Source organism: Galeopterus variegatus, unplaced genomic scaffold, assembly GCF_000696425.1.
Source record: "Galeopterus variegatus unplaced genomic scaffold, G_variegatus-3.0.2 Scaffold2401, whole genome shotgun sequence".
Classification (NCBI taxonomy): Eukaryota; Metazoa; Chordata; class Mammalia; order Dermoptera; family Cynocephalidae; genus Galeopterus; species Galeopterus variegatus.
The window spans coordinates 152163-169064 of record NW_007728512.1 but is presented as its reverse complement, the minus strand read 5'-3'; the positions used below and the strand labels follow the sequence as shown (position 1 = coordinate 169064).

Genomic DNA, 16902 nt, shown 5'->3' with positions numbered 1-16902 from the left:
TCAGTGATGAAAAACTGGCTGCTGAGATGGAAGCCAGTAAACATCTCAGGGGCTGTCATTCTCAGGGAAAGAGTCGAGAGCAGGGTTTACTCTTCCCTCCTGACCAGCTTACTCTTTAAGTCCCAATGTGGTTTCATCACCAATCACCAGTGCTCTGTAATAATTCTGCACGGCTGCTTGCAGTTAATATTAGAAAGCTACAGTTTACTGAGGACCAACTACATGCTCAGGACTAAGGTAAATACTTCAAATTTATTACCATGTAGAATTCTCAAGAAATAGGCATTATTATCACCCTTTTTCAGATGAAGAAACCGAAGCCCAACTTGTCCAGATCTCCCAGCTGGGAGAGCTGGTATTCAAACCCAGGTAGAATTACAGTTTTTGCTTATTCTACTCTCCATGCTAAAGATAGTCCACAGGGAAAGTTTTTCCACATCTAAGGTTGTATTTCTCTTAGTAGTTAAGTGCTTGCCTTGACTCTCATGTCTTTCTTTGTGGTCCTTTATATGTTAGTTCAGTAAATATTTTTGGACAGCTCTTAAAATTCTCATCAATAATGTGGATCCTTTCTACTGCCATCCCTAAAAGCCTGGCTGTCATATGTGAGTCACTGCCATGGCTTCCTTCTTTTCCCATGGCAGACATTACTAATCATGAGTCTTTTCTAGTGAGAACATAGCATTATTAGAATTCTTCCCTACACTGAATTCTAGGCAACCATTATCAATTGATTGGAGTTGAAACAAGGCAAAACCTATTTAAAATGCTGGCCATAGAGCCTTGTAGATTGCTACCTTGTGTGAAACTCTGACTGGAAGACAGAAGACCAAACTAAGAAGCCCAGGGATGTACAGGGCATCTTTGACCCAAGGTTATGTCATCGAGAACTTAGTACCAGCCAACTTTCTATGAGATAGCATTTGCCTTCTGTGTCACTATCTCTTCTTTGAGAAGCTCAACAAAACCTCAGATCAGTGTATTTTCCAATATCCTTTCTCCCCTCTTCATGGTTTGGGCAGTTAAGCCCGTAATTTCTGACACAGAATCCAAGAAGCTAGTCTCATCTTTAATGAGTCCGAGGTTGTTGAGTGTCTTTGAGCAAATCACTCCTGCCCTGAAATTGAGGAGTAACAAACATGATGAAAAAAATCATGAGAGCCTCTGATTCACAGGAATGGATTTTATTTTGTGGAACAAAAGCATGTCTTTGTAACAGGAGGATCTAGCAATCCCCAGTGGTGTGGGCACATTTGGGGCTTTGAACCCCTATAATGGAAAGAGTAGGAGGTAAAGAAACCAAAATTCACTGAGCATTTACTGTGTACCAGACTCCTCACATATGCCAAATCCTTTCATTTTACAAACCTGAGAAGTAGGTGCCATCGTGGTCCATCAAATCTAAGACTATATATTTCACATTTTAATATTTTGAAATGAAGATGAGTCTTGTAATCAATATATATTTTTCTCTTATTTTCTTTTGCCTCAGGCTGGCCAGTTAGCTCAGCTGGTTAGAATGTGGTGCTGATAATACCAAGGTTCAAGTTGTGATCTCTGTACTGGCCAGCTGCTCCCCCGAATCCCCCTCTCCCCAAAAGAAGCAAAAAACCAAGAAAAGTAGAAGGAAATTGTAAAGAGCTGAAATTAGAGAATTAACACTGCATCTTACAACAAATGGCTTCTTCTAACCTAGAGAATACAAAATCATTCATGTTTAGCAGATACAAAAGCAGAGGCCTAGGAAAGGCAGAAGTATGGACTTGGACCTAGCTCTGCCTGACTCCGGAGCCACAGCCTTGGGTAGGCTTTGGAGCTATGATTAAATAGGCAGGCCCAGTGCACACACGCTTCATGCAAACCCAATGCCTATTTCCTACCCCTTCCAGGAAATGTGGTCTTTGGTGAGCCCATTACTGCCAGCCTCGGCATAGATGGAACCCATTACTGGAGCAAGAACTGGGCCAAGGCAGCTGCATTTGTGACATCCCCACCTCTGAGCCCTGACCCGACCACTCCAGACTACATCAACTCCTTGCTGGCCAGGTTGGTGAAGGAATGGTATGCAGCAGGTGTTTTGTGGAAACATCTTAGGGCCAGCTGGAATGAGGACTAGAGCAGTCCCATCCATCAGCAAGTCTAGAGTCTGCAGTGCAAAAAACACTTTGGGAATCCTGCAGTCTCAAGCACAGAAAACTAAACAATCATACAGTAGTGATATTAATAATGATAATGGCAGTTAATACCTATTACATGCCAAGCCCTATGGTGAGACGACATGCGTGATCCCGTTTGTTCCTCATAATAACAACTCTGAGATTGAGGTACTATTACCACCATTTTACAGATTAAGTAATCAAGGGTCAGAGAGGCTAAATCATTTGCCTAAGTTCAAAAAACTGGTCATGATGACACCTAACCAAAATCACTGGGAGACTCGTTTGTTGCTGCCCTCTGTGGACATGCAGGATCATGTCATCATTCATTTGAGTCACTTTTATTTTACTACAGAAGAGATGATCTGATTCCACCTGCTCACTTTCCAAATGGGGGAACTGAGCCCAGAGAGGGGAAGACATTCACCCAAGCTCACACAGCTAGTAGGAGGTAGAAGAGGGCTTCCAAACTCAAGTAGTCAGACTCCAAACCCTCACACTAGACACCGTGTGTTCCCGTGTGCCTCGGGCCAGCTCTCCTGTTCATGTGGAGCTTTTCTCCTTCACCAGCGGGGATCTGCAGCTCTCTGGAAGTGCCCACTGCACCTTCAGCACTGCCCAGAAAGCAATTGGGAAGGACAACTTCACAGCCATTCCCGAGGGCACCAATGGAGTGGAGGAGCGGATGTCTGTCATCTGGGACAAGGCTGTGGTAAGGGATTGATTCATGGAGGGTGGTCAGGGCCAGAATGTCCATGGGCCAGATCAGAGCCTCCTGCCACCAACCAAGACAGTGGCACTGCTCTGTGCCACCCTGGTGTGGATGCTCAGGGTGCAGAGGAGGTTTCATACCTGCTGAGATGTCTCTGGAACCAAAAGGCTCAGGTGGCTTAGAAACTTACCTTCTGGAATGATGAATCCAGAGGCTGAGGATTCTGAGGAGGCCTCCTTATCTAAACTGTTCAGGACTAAGAACCAGACATATACTCCTTCATCTGATTGTGTGAATGCTATGTACTTCAAATAATAGTGAATTAATTATTTTTATTTGGAGAGTTTTATGGCTTCTTTTGAAGGGGCTGGATATACCCTTTGAAATGATAAGCAACGAGTCTGTCCTATTCTAAAGTCATCTTGCTCCTCAAGGATGCTATGAGTGTGTGGTCATCCAGGCTATCCAAGTGATTATCTATCAGTGTCTTTTGGCCAAGTGTCTTGATTGTATTTTCCTTGTAGACATCACAAGGGCTGACAAAAGAAATAGCCATGCAAATGAAAACCCTCCCAAAGGTTTTATTAAAATTAATAATTAACTCATTATTAAGTTGATTACTTCCATATGTTTTATTTTAAAAACCCTAAAGACATTTATATCAGAGCCAAATAGAATGTGTATGAACTAATCCCTCAGTCATCTACAGTGTAATCCACTGAGTTTCCCTTTTCTTCTTGGCTCCCAGGAAACTGAATGCTAAGTTCAAAACACAATTCTTAGGCATTTTGTTTGGAGAAGATGGAAAGTATAACTGTTTTTGTCTCTTCTCTCACATGGTTAGCTTTTGTCTTACTTTCTTACACTGCTCTGCATTTACGAATATATGTATGTATTTGTCCTGGCACTATCTGAAATTATTAAAAAATATATAATTTTTAAAATTTCTAACAGAAATGCTTACAAAGAACTACTTGGAAACCACAGACAAGAACACACATGAAAGAAAACAAAAATATGTCATAATTCCACAGCCCAGAAATAACCATTGTTATCATTTGGGTGAGATTCTTCCATATTTATCTTATGCATGTACAAATACAAACATATATCAAAAGAATGGGATCATGATCCCATTTGTTTTTTACTGGGAACTCTAATCTTTTTTGGAAGTAGAAGGAGTAAATCAGCAAGTGTATGTACATATCCAGAAAAAAATGCATACTTCAGGAGCAGTAACTTCCCTCTTAAACCATGCATTTATCCATTTTGCCTGAATAGCCATGACAGCCCAGCCGGTTCTCTAGCTCGCTGGGTGAGGTTCTGTGTCCACCACCTCGGAGGTCCCTCTTTGTATTTCTGGGCCTCTGTGGTCATCGTCCTCTGAGTTCAGAAGCCTGGCATAGATATAGATAGATGTAGATATACATACAGATGCATAGATACAATTTTTTGTATTTCAATAGGCCACAGGGAAAATGGACGAAAACCAGTTTGTGGCCGTGACAAGCACAAACGCTGCCAAGATCTTCAACCTGTATCCCCGCAAGGGAAGAATATCTGTGGGTTCCGACAGCGACCTGGTCATCTGGGATCCAGATGCTGTGAAGATCGTCTCTGCCAAGAACCACCAGTCTGTAAGGCTTGATCCTGCAAGGGTGGCGTAAAATGGAGACTGCATGCAAGGAGTTTGGTCAGGAGAAGTGGGTTCATGTGGTGTACCAGGGCAGGCAGACGAGGGTGGGTTGCAATAACAGTCCGTCCCCGAATTTCAGTGGCTGAAAACCTCCACTGTTTATTTCTCACTCCCACTTTCCAAAGCTGGGTCAGCAGAAGGGCTCTGCCCATCCCAGTCACTCAGGGACGGAGGGTGATAGCGGCTCCCCTTCCACAGACGCTTCCATGATTGCTGAGGCAGGGAACAGGACGTGGCAAATGGTGCACTGGCTCTGAAAGTGTTCCCATTGAAAGGGCATATGTCACACTGCACTGGCCAGAGCCAGACCTGTGTCTGCACCTAATTGCAGGAAGGCGGGAAATACAAGACCTTGTGCCTGGAAGGAGAAAAAATGGGAAATAATTGGTGAACAGCACTGATGACTTTCTCATGAAGAATTTCATGTGGAAGATCATAATTAAAGCCCAGTATCTGACAAAAAAGTGTTTAATACTTACTAGTGAAGCTAGTGAGTATTTTTTAAGCACTTATGTTTCAGGCACTGTGCTTTTCATTCACTGAATCTCCTTAATGGTCTTCCACTATTAAAATAGTAGATACTATTAATATCCCCATTTTATAGATAAGGAAATGGAGGCACAGAGAAATGAAATAATATACACAGCAAATAAGTGGTAAAGATAGCATTCAAACCCACACAACCTGTCTCCAAACTGATGTTCTTAACTGCTTGGCAGTAATGCCTCTCACTTGTTGAATAAACGGAGAGGTAGGTAGAAATCCCATTTTGGGTGGTTATGGCTTATGCTTAAACACTGTGTCATATTATTTAATTTCAAGCTGATAGAGACCTAAGGGCCTTGTAACCCCTCTGCCCACACACTCAATACAAGACTGCCGCGTACAACATCCCTGATGGTTATCCAGCTTCTCTTTGAACATTACCAGTGACAAACATTGACTGCCACTTGAGGACCTTGATAAAGATTGGGCCCTTCTTTTTGCCAGGAAGTCCAGTCTTTACTTAGCAAGTGTCTGTCTCCTGGTGCCTTCCACCCCTAAAAGCTGCCAGATGCACTGTGAACTTTTCCTGGCTTAGCTGACAAATTGGTTCCTAGTGACACTGAAGGCAGGGTCCTAAACACTAACTGCATTCCTCTTTCTCCTCTTCTTTCACTCACACCATGGCTTTGCCCTCACCCCTGTTCCTAGGCTGCAGAGTATAACATCTTTGAAGGGATGGAGCTCCGTGGGGCTCCTCTGGTTGTCATCTGCCAGGGCAAGATCATGCTGGAAGACGGCAACCTGCATGTGACCCAGGGGGCCGGCCGTTTCATCCCCTGCAGCCCGTTCTCCGACTATGTCTACAAGCGCATTAAAGCCAGGAGGAAGGTAAGCAGTAGGATCCCAGAGGTGGGGCAGGGGCTTTGTGCTCTCTTCAGGCTCAGGGACACTAACCAGGAGATCGGAAGGGGGCTGCTCTCTCGATGCTCACAAAGAAATTCACAGCAATGACCTCATACCAAAGAACAACTGCACAGACTTAATGAACTGGAAAAGAGGGTTTTGAAAACTTTTTGGCCAAAGAAAGCCTTTTTCCAAATGATTTTCCATACATTTTTTTAGTGCTTTTATTTAAAATAACTTAAAATTTGAATAATTTTTAAAAAGTCAGTATATTTTTTATAAAAATAAAAATGTTAAAAAATATTACTTTTAAAGGCTTAAAACAAGAATCAACAGTCTACACCCACCCATCCTGTCCAGTGTTACTCCACAGGGGTAGACATGCAAGTTTTAGCTGTTGTGGTTCAAATAAAATCTTCTTTATGTCCCTGATTTTACACAAACACACACACACACACACACACACACACTCACGTATGTGTATATGCACATATGTTTTATATACTGTANTAAATGGTGCACTGGCTCTGAAAGTGTTCCCATTGGAAGGGCATATGTCACACTGCACTGGCCAGAGCCAGACCTGTGTCTGCACCTAATTGCAGGAAGGCGGGAAGTACAAGACCTTGTGCCTGGAAGGAGAAAAAATGGGAAATAATTGGTGAACAGCACTGATGACTTTCTCATGAAGAATTTCATGTGGAAGATCATAATTAAAGCCCAGTATCTGACAAAAAAGTGTTTAATACTTACTAGTGAAGCTAGTGAGTATTTTTTAAGCACTTATGTTTCAGGCACTGTGCTTTTCATTCACTGAATCTCCTTAATGGTCTTCCACTATTAAAATAGTAGATACTATTAATATCCCCATTTTATAGATAAGGAAATGGAGGCACAGAGAAATGAAATAATATACACAGCAAATAAGTGGTAAAGATAGCATTCAAACCCACACAACCTGTCTCCAAACTGATGTTCTTAACTGCTTGGCAGTAATGCCTCTCACTTGTTGAATAAACGGAGAGGTAGGTAGAAATCCCATTTTGGGTGGTTATGGCTTATGCTTAAACACTGTGTCATATTATTTAATTTCAAGCTGATAGAGACCTAAGGGCCTTGTAACCCCTCTGCCCACACACTCAATACAAGACTGCCGCGTACAACATCCCTGATGGTTATCCAGCTTCTCTTTGAACATTACCAGTGACAAACATTGACTGCCACTTGAGGACCTTGATAAAGATTGGGCCCTTCTTTTTGCCAGGAAGTCCAGTCTTTACTTAGCAAGTGTCTGTCTCCTGGTGCCTTCCACCCCTAAAAGCTGCCAGATGCACTGTGAACTTTTCCTGGCTTAGCTGACAAATTGGTTCCTAGTGACACTGAAGGCAGGGTCCTAAACACTAACTGCATTCCTCTTTCTCCTCTTCTTTCACTCACACCATGGCTTTGCCCTCACCCCTGTTCCTAGGCTGCAGAGTATAACATCTTTGAAGGGATGGAGCTCCGTGGGGCTCCTCTGGTTGTCATCTGCCAGGGCAAGATCATGCTGGAAGACGGCAACCTGCATGTGACCCAGGGGGCCGGCCGTTTCATCCCCTGCAGCCCGTTCTCCGACTATGTCTACAAGCGCATTAAAGCCAGGAGGAAGGTAAGCAGTAGGATCCCAGAGGTGGGGCAGGGGCTTTGTGCTCTCTTCAGGCTCAGGGACACTAACCAGGAGATCGGAAGGGGGCTGCTCTCTCGATGCTCACAAAGAAATTCACAGCAATGACCTCATACCAAAGAACAACTGCACAGACTTAATGAACTGGAAAAGAGGGTTTTGAAAACTTTTTGGCCAAAGAAAGCCTTTTTCCAAATGATTTTCCATACATTTTTTTAGTGCTTTTATTTAAAATAACTTAAAATTTGAATAATTTTTAAAAAGTCAGTATATTTTTTATAAAAATAAAAATGTTAAAAAATATTACTTTTAAAGGCTTAAAACAAGAATCAACAGTCTACACCCACCCATCCTGTCCAGTGTTACTCCACAGGGGTAGACATGCAAGTTTTAGCTGTTGTGGTTCAAATAAAATCTTCTTTATGTCCGTGATTTTACACAAACACACACACACACACACACACTCACGTATGTGTATATGCACATATGTTTTATATACTGTATGTATAAAACAGAGTAGCTCTAGTTGATTTAGGGGTGAGGTCTAGCACTTTTTCCCACCTTAAACATTTTATTTATTTTTGATTATACGTATTTAGGGGGTACAGATTTAACTGTCAGTACAGTATGTGATGATCAAATCAATGTTATTGGCAAGTTCATCATTACAAGTCGTAATTATTCTTTGTGCCCCTTACCCAATGACTCCCTAACCCTCTTCCCTCTTTCCCACCTCTAGTAACTATAGGTCTGTTCTCTCCTCCAGAACTTTCTTTTTCATTTTTCCTCTCTTCCTCTCACCAGTGTTCAGGTCACCATCCTATAACCTCAGGACTCCACAGAGCAAGGTTAGACCAGCTTTGGGATTGTGGAATTTGAGCTCCACACTCCAGTTTTGGCTTAATAGAGAAGAGGATGAAACTCACACTCCTTTAGTATCGACTCTTTATTTCTATTAATGTAACTTAGATTCTGGAACCAAGAAGATAATGATAATCTAGAGCTCTTGGTTGGGGGAGGACAGATATAGTCACCATCCCACCAGAATCCTTAGCATCTGCAGGTGTGATGAGCTTTGCTTCTGTGCCTGCACCTGCATCACTAACAGAGAGGGAAGGCTCTGTGGCAGGACTTCTTGGAGTCTCACGACGGTCCATCCTGTCCTGTCAGGCTCGTCTGGCAGCGTGTCCTCATTCCTCGCCTCTGGCCAATGATAAGAAATGGGCAGAGGCTGTGTGCTGCTGTATCACTGTCTTGGGTGGTCTTGCAGTGCTGTCTAATAGACTGCAAGCCCCTTTGAGGAGTCTCATGTGACCACTAGTCTCAGCGCCTGGCTGAAGGCCTTGCACAGCAAACAACTGGTTGATGCTGCTGGCTGGCTCCACAATCCCAGAGCAATTGAACAGCCACAGCCAGAGGTCAGTGGGTCCACAGGTCCCACAGCCAAAGGTCAGCCAGACCACAGACGCTCATCTCAAGGCCTGCCAACCCTGATCTGTGCCGAGGAGTGTGAGGGTGGAGCTCCTCGTGACCCCATCCCAGCCAGCACTTGTGACCTCATCTGGATGCTGCCCTTAGGCTCGCTCTACTCCCGCTGTGCCAGCGGTTCTTCCATTCCACACCATTCCCAGCTTCGGCTGTCTGCACTTGCTAGTCCCTCTGCTGGTTCTGCTGCCATCCACACCCTCCTCCAGCCCCTGGCTTCCTCGTTCTCCCAACCCCAACCCCTAAGGTCCTTTGACTAGATCAAAGTTCATCTAATTAGAGGGGCCTTTGCTGACCACCTCCATTGTCACTCTATCGTGACACCCTCCTGTGTTTATCTATTCTACCTCTTCCTTCCTTAAATTCTTTTTGTTATTATTATGATTACTTCCTTGTTCCCCTACACACACCCAATTCACTGATATATGTGTGCTACCAGGAACAGACCCTCCATCGTTGAATGAATGACTGATGTGCTTTTCCCCACCAGCAGATGGCAGACCTGCATGCCGTCCCGAGGGGCATGTATGATGGGCCTGTGTTCGACCTGACCACCACCCCCAAAGGGGGCACCCCCGCAGGCTCCGCCCGGGGCTCTCCCACTCGGCCAAACCCACCTGTGAGGAATCTCCATCAGTCTGGATTTAGCCTGTCCGGTGAGTGGGACAAGCATCAAGGAAGGAAAGAAGAGGGAGAAATTCAGGGCCCTATGGCTGGAGGGTGACCCTAGGAGCTCAACCTGAATGTGTTTTCCAGCCCGGTGCTGCATCATGTTTAGGGAGAATGTTACTGGGGCAAGCAGGAGGATTTGCTGAGTGAACGTGGGGTCCTGGGGTAAAAGTAAGACAAGGCACAGTCAGGTTAAAGACCAGGTTTAAATGATCACAAATTCTGCTTAGAGATCAGACCTGGCTGGGGTCGGGGCTGGGACTGGGGAGGTGATTTCCACTGTGAACTGATAAGGATTTTCTACGTTAGACTATGAGAGTTATGCAACATACTGTGTTTTCTTTATTTGTCTGGGTTAAAAAATAGCTCAGATTATTTTAATGCTCAAATTGCAGTATCTTCTAACCTAGGATTTTTATTATATTTTCCCCTCCCCAGTAATAATAATGCTAACGACAGCTACCACTGATGAACATTTACCATGCATTAGCCATACCGTTAATCTTGCCTATTCTTTAAGAACTTTGATATGAATAGAAAACAATTATTCAGTTACTCTTTAGCCAGTAGTCTCAAAATGGGGAAAAATAAATGTAAATTTTGGATCCCTATAAGGAACTTTTGAGTGAGGAAAGCAAGATAAGAAGGAAGGAAAGATATCAAAAGGGAAAATCAGTGTATAGGGAAGAAAAGAGGGAGAAGGAATGGGAGAAAAGAGATAAGGGAGACACAGGGGAGAAAGACAAAGGAAGAGGACTGAGTTTTCAGGTAACTTCCAGAGGTCACGATCTAGTCGCAGGAAGTTTTGTTAGTGTTTTTGCCATCTGTCATTGCTCCCCAGCTACCTGATCCTTAGGCTTTTAGAGGCTCCTTTCTGATGGACACAAGCACCCACTGGTGTTTCCTTTTGTGCTGTAGCCACAGGACTTGCCCATCACCACTTCACGTTATGAGACCTTGGGCAAGTCACCTAACCTCTCAGAACCTCCGTCACCTCCTCTGTAAAACAGGCACAGTCGTACTCTCTCAAACCACAGTGGTGTGTTAAACTCTTTAAACATGGCCTGCCGCCATGACTGTAAACAGCTCTCTCTCGTGTCCTAATCATTGCTGTTCCTACTGTTACTATCTTGCTGAAAGTCAAATGAAATCTAGAGAACAACTTGGCTTTTCCTAGCAGAGGGTAGTTTTCATGGGGTGGGGTGTGGGTGGGATATGAAATGTCTAGAAGACCTGACAGAACTGGAATGGAAGTTTCCTGAAAGACGAGGCCAGGAAGGCACATAATTTACACTCTTGAAATCAACCCATTTTCTCTCTTGCTCACACCGCTCTCTTTCCCTTTTTTCTCCCTGGGAATTTATTTCCAACTGCAGGCACCCAAGTAGACGAGGGGGTCCGCTCAGCCAGCAAGCGCATCGTGGCGCCCCCTGGAGGCCGTTCTAACATCACATCCCTGAGTTAAGCAACCCCTCCCCAAAGAGAGGGGCAGAAGCAACAAGTGATTTTTTTTGGAGCCAAAATGGTCCACCGATATTTAAGAAGGAAAGTGAATCCAAACATTTGCGATCTAAAGAATCAATAAGCCTCAAGCCTTATGTTTCTCTGATGTTACGCTCGCTTGCCTAGCTTTACGAATATTGCTTTGTTTCTGTTTATGCATAGCCTTGAATTGTTTGACCTCTTCCCCCATTTACATGCATGCGATCAGACAGGCCACTAAGGTAAAGGAGTCTGCTATATTATAGTGTTGAGAGCGTGTGTAGTGCTGCATCTTGCGACAAGGGGACCGACAAAGCTGGTATGTCAGGGAAATGAACAAAAGGGACACAAGTTATTTGGGGTGAGTGGGTGGTGGGAGCCCAGAGAAAGGTAAGGGTGCAGAGGGGCTGGTGTAGGGCGTGCAGGAGGGAGGTGGGGGGGCCGGGTGAGCAGAAGAGGTGTTGTGTATTGTGTTGACGACATATGTCTATTTCCACGGAAGATGGCCACGTGTGGCAGCTGCCACTTCATCACGGTCTCCTGGGGTCTGGAGAAGGCAGGCAGTCTTTGGATTCTGGACTTTGTCATGTCCCCTCTTGGTAGATGTTGTTTCTTTGAACATTTTATTAAAATGCCAAAACCCAACCATTTCTTCCACGCTTGATTGTGCCAGTGTTTGCTCGGGCCTCTTTCTCAGTGTTGCTTTCACATCCTCCTCTTCCCTGGGATGGGAAGGACAGGGTGGACCAGATGACACCTCTCTTCCTCTTGCCCTCCCTGTCTCTTTGGTGCTCTTACAAGGCAACAGCTGAGGGCACAGCACAGGCCCTTTGGTGAGAGTGGCCATGGCTTACATATGCCTCCCCCTAAACACGGGAGGTCACTGCTCACCCTCCTGTCTTTGCAAACCAAGAAGAGTAGCATGATTCTGGCATCCCGAGTTAGGATTTTGGCTCAGATGGGGCAGAATGAAGGGCCTTTCTTGCCACTATTTGATTCTCTCGATTTCCTGAGATCCAGGCACATTCATGATGGAATGGGATCTTTTTTTGGAAAGTTGATTTTATTAGGTTTTCCCTAACTTTTACAACTAATAGGTAATCTCAGCTTATACAGGAGTCAAGCAGAGACTTGGGAAAGCCAACCTTGAGCAGAGGGAGCATATTTTATGTCCCTGGTTCCATTTTCAATTCTAAACCATCCATTTCCTCTCCCATTAGCAGATCCTTTGGGGGAACTTTTTGTTCAGGTACTAACCTCTCCCAAGGTGAGTAGAGATGAGATGGTGCCACCTTCCCGATGGGGCACAGAGAAGAAATTAGCAGAAGTGTGTGCATCTACGTTCTCTGTCAGAGTTGAATATCAATTTCCCTATCATAACACTTCCGAAAATTCAGTTTTGGAGAAAGTTCTGTGAGCAAGACGAGGATCTGTAGAACCAAGACACTCACACAGGAAAAATATACTTGACCTGGGATCAGACTTCTGTGCTCTGGGGGACCCATCTGGTAGAACCCATAGCCTGGTGCTAAGTACTTTGAAGAGAAGAGCAGGCCTCAGACACCTTTTAAGTGCTTAGAAAAACCATTATCTCTCTGACTGGAGGTTTTAATAAGGTGAAGACCAGAGAAAAGTGATCATAGGCTAACAAAGGAATTTGGAAATAGTCAAGTGAGAGGATTTCCCCTAGCAAAGCTACTTTCTGTTCTAATCATGAAAAAGACTAGTTCCCCTCCTAATAGGGAATCTTGCTATTTTAAGGCTCTCCTAGTGCTTTTCTTTTATGGGAAACTTAAGTAAAAGGGAAACTGTAACTCTTAATTTGCAATTCAAAGATTTGGGAGCCTATCATACAACTCAGAAGGACAGTTTTATGTGTAGAGGGAGTTTTCCCGATCTTTAGCATATACCTCATTGGCAGGCTGCACTTCAGGATAGGTTGCAGTCCCAGCCAAAACCACCAGATGGAGGAAAAGACACGTAAATAAAGTCTAGTCTGAGCATCCACTTTGCACCATCTGCCCTGAGTCCAGCTCATTTCTCCATGCCATGAAAATAAATCTTCCAGGGCCACATTGGTGGTGTGCACTGCACTTGGGATTTCTGAAGTTAAGCATTCAACCATAACTACATTCTACATAAGCTTCCCAGGCTGTAGGAACAACCCTTGAAGCCCTCAGGATGGGCAACATTATCTAAGGAAGCCTCCCTTCCTTAAACTTACCATTGGTACCTTTCAAAGCGTAGAAATTCCTGAGAATTCCTAGAAAACTCCCACTATGTTCCTTATGTGGGTACTGAATCACATGTGACTTAAAACTTATATTCAAATTTGTTCCATTCCATAAGAAACATCAAACAGCCCTATGCAAAGGATTTAGGAGAAGAAAATGACAGTGAGTTATGGCTCTCTCTGAATTCACTGGCATCTCGCCCAAGTGCAGGAAGGCACACTGGCTCTGTCTCGCTCCCAAGCTTTCTTTTGTCTTTACAGCTCTTGGCTTGGCCCTCTGAGGATGCTCTGCCATTCCCCCAACCTCTCCCATTGTTTCTAAACCAGGTGGCAGTCAGCTGGAGTTCTCTCTGAGAGGGCCACAGGCTTGGGTAGCTGAGAAGGTATTTGTGGAACTGTTAGAACAGCTACTGCAGCAGAGATGTTTCTTTTGCTTCTAAATTTTCTGAAACTAGTAGGATTATAGTCATCCTGAAAATTGATTTTCTTCAAAGTTCAGTCATATAGCCTTTATATGATTTTCTTCAAAGTTCAGTCATATAGCCTTTACCTTAATATGACTATACCCAGAGAATCATTATCTTCTCCAAAAGCCTGAATCCTAAGCCTAGACTTTTGCTCACTCTGAGAAGCCCTTTCCAACAGGGTGGATGAGTCCCAACTTTGGATCTTGCCACAAGCTCCCCAGGCCCTCCCTCCTGGAAAGCTCCAGCTCGAGTCCCAGATACACACACAGGCTGTCCTGGGCAGCCAGCATTCACTGTAAGTTCCCTCTTTGAAAACCGGTGTGTGGATGTTCAGTTCCATGTCTGGTAAATATGGACAGACAGTAAATCTCCCTGTGATCTGTGCTAGCTGTGAGGCAGCTCTGGAACATGAAGAGCTGTTTGGTTTGAACCGTGAAGAAAACTGTGTTTTGAGTTTAGCTGAGGTTAAAGGAAAAAAAAAAAAAGTTCATCAAGTGACTGTTAATGTAAACCTGATTATTAAAATAACTGTAAAATTACCAACGTCGTCCTCCAGTCTTCTTCTCTGTGTGATGTGCTATTTCACCTAAATATTAAAACTGCAGAATCAAATTGAAATGGTTCGGAAGAGGGGGCAGATCTGATGATGAGAGAGATACTGGGAAAAAGTTTTTTTGGTTTCTGTCTTTTCATTGAAGTTGAGTTGTTAGTGTTTTGGCCACAGAGTTTGATGACCACCACTGAAATTTTGGAGAATGATTAAGGCTTTTTCTATGTATTATCAAATTTAGTATCAGTGTAGAAGGCATTACCATTCGAGTTGAATCTAAGTCCATTACAGATACTGAAAGTGATTATACCTTTTAACACAGGAGATCAGAAACCAGATCAAAAGCTACTCTGAGCACATAAAGAATTATTTCACACATTCAGGTTCAGTCTTTGATGTTTAATAAGCTTAAGTTCATAGTCCATTTTATGGCTCAAACTCAGGATTGGTGAAACACCTCCCCCTGCTCATGATCAAGGCAGCAACTGAGCTCTGTTTAGGATTAGAGTGGGTTTAAAGGGAACAGTCAGCACTTAAGATGAACTCAGGATGCAGGGCTCTAAAAGGTATGAAGTGATTTTTTTAAAAAGTTGGTGAAAGATACACATTGACTGACTTTCACACCTGTGTGGGCTGGAGGTATTCAGGGGCTGAGTCACATCTGACCAGGTAGGGAATGAGAACACTGAATAGGAATAACAAGAACACATTGGTTCCAAAGAACATTCTGGAATCAGCTGTACTACCACCAACCCATCACAAAGGGGACACTAACCATGAGCAGGAGATGGGGGATGAAAGTCCCAAAGCAACCTGCAAAAGTGAGATCATCACATACATAAGGCTGGCACACTTCACGATCTGAAACCTAGATCTTGTCCTTTGCTCAGCTGGCTGCTGGGAACACAACAGGGAACTTCACATGACCTGGGCAACAGGGTACTTAGCATGCAGGACTTTAGAGCCCACAAGACTCGCAAGAGCCTACTTATTTCAGGACAAGCCTGGGGAGCCAGCGGCTTGCTGGCTGCTGAGGTATTGTGGGTCTGATAAGTAGTTGAAAAGTCCCTTTATTCACTCCTAAGGCAAAAGTTCCTTCCAGATGCATGAGTTCAGAGCTGCCTGTTACTTTCCTATCCTAGATTATGGGTCCTGAAGCATCTACCTGCTGCTGTGGCATACGAAATGGGACAGGACCTTGAATAGGAGGGCAGAGTGTTGATAAAGAGGTGCATGGGCTATCCATGGCCTTGAGGTCATAGTAAAAAGCAGAAACTGGAATTTCGGGCTGTGTTCTCTGCGGTGTGAATGCTAGAGGGATCAGGTTTTTAGTTTTTTATATATCAGTCAGTATAGTTGTGCTGCATTCCATAGTTGCAGAATATCATCTCTCATACCAGCTTGTCTCTGTTCAGGTTCATCCTCACAACAGGGAATGAGAGTAAGAACAGGTAACTTTGGGCACCCCCAGTGCTACCTCTAGGGGAAACAACTACATACACACACGTATACACACAACTGACAAAGAAGGGTCAGTAGCTTACTGTTTACAGAAGACATTTTAATACACGCAGGCACATTTGCATTACATAAGCTACAGCTCAGCAGAAGCCCTTGTTTCCCATTCAAGGACTGCCAGATCAGCTGCCTGTTCACAACAGCACAGATAACTGACATTTGGATTTTTAATAACAATGTTTACTAACAGACACGCTGAGCTTGTAATAAACAGTAATCACAGGCGGACAGAGTAGGAAACAGGATTTTTTTATAGACAGAATACAAGGACAAGCAGGTACTAAAACAAACTCATGATGCTTTTTATTCCTTTTAGTTCAGCTTCTGAAGAGTTAAAGTCTTAGAATTACTGTGTCATCCACAAGCAGCAACAATGGCCCCTGCCAGCTACTTAATACTCGTTATTCATCCACCCAATCTAGAAAAGCTATGATGATAGAAAGTCTAGTCATCTCTGGATAAATCTTTCCTATCAGAAGAAGCCTAACCACTAATTAATTAGATTACTGTAATTAATTTTGCAATGCTCTGTGCTGCTTGAAGTTCATTCCTGCCCTAGCAATGACCTCATGTGAAACCAGTGCTGCCGTGGAAGTCTGTTAGCCATTAGCAGAGCATTTCCTTCCACAGAGTTAGGAGCGTGGCCAAGGTTGCGGGGCTCAGCTACCCTACCCATCCACTAGAGGGCACTACGAACACAATGGATGTGGGTGGCCCTGCTGCAGTGCAAGGAATTCTAACCAGGATGCTTCTGATCTCCAAAACCTGCTCAGACTTTCTGGATGCTCCATACAGGTAAGGGAAGAAGCTGTTAAGGGAAAAAGATGCCAGCAATTCCAGACAACAGGATGCAGTAGTCACTGTGTTTTCCAAAATTCTCAG

At 44.0% G+C, this 16902-nt stretch overlaps 1 protein-coding gene across 1 annotated transcript in view; it reads left to right on the top strand.

The window, feature by feature from the left end:
* The window catches only part of DPYSL3 (dihydropyrimidinase-like 3), a 35153-nt gene extending 20662 nt beyond the window's left edge, over positions 1 to 14491 (top strand). The window contains exons 8-13 of the mRNA XM_008581588.1: positions 1890 to 2046; positions 2727 to 2868; positions 4335 to 4505; positions 5759 to 5938; positions 9595 to 9757; positions 11147 to 14491. Of these exons, the coding sequence (XP_008579810.1) occupies positions 1890 to 2046; positions 2727 to 2868; positions 4335 to 4505; positions 5759 to 5938; positions 9595 to 9757; positions 11147 to 11235 (902 nt within the window). The 3' untranslated portion in view covers positions 11236 to 14491. The remainder of the gene's footprint in view (positions 1 to 1889; positions 2047 to 2726; positions 2869 to 4334; positions 4506 to 5758; positions 5939 to 9594; positions 9758 to 11146) is intronic.
* Positions 14492 to 16902: the final 2411 nt, after the last annotated feature.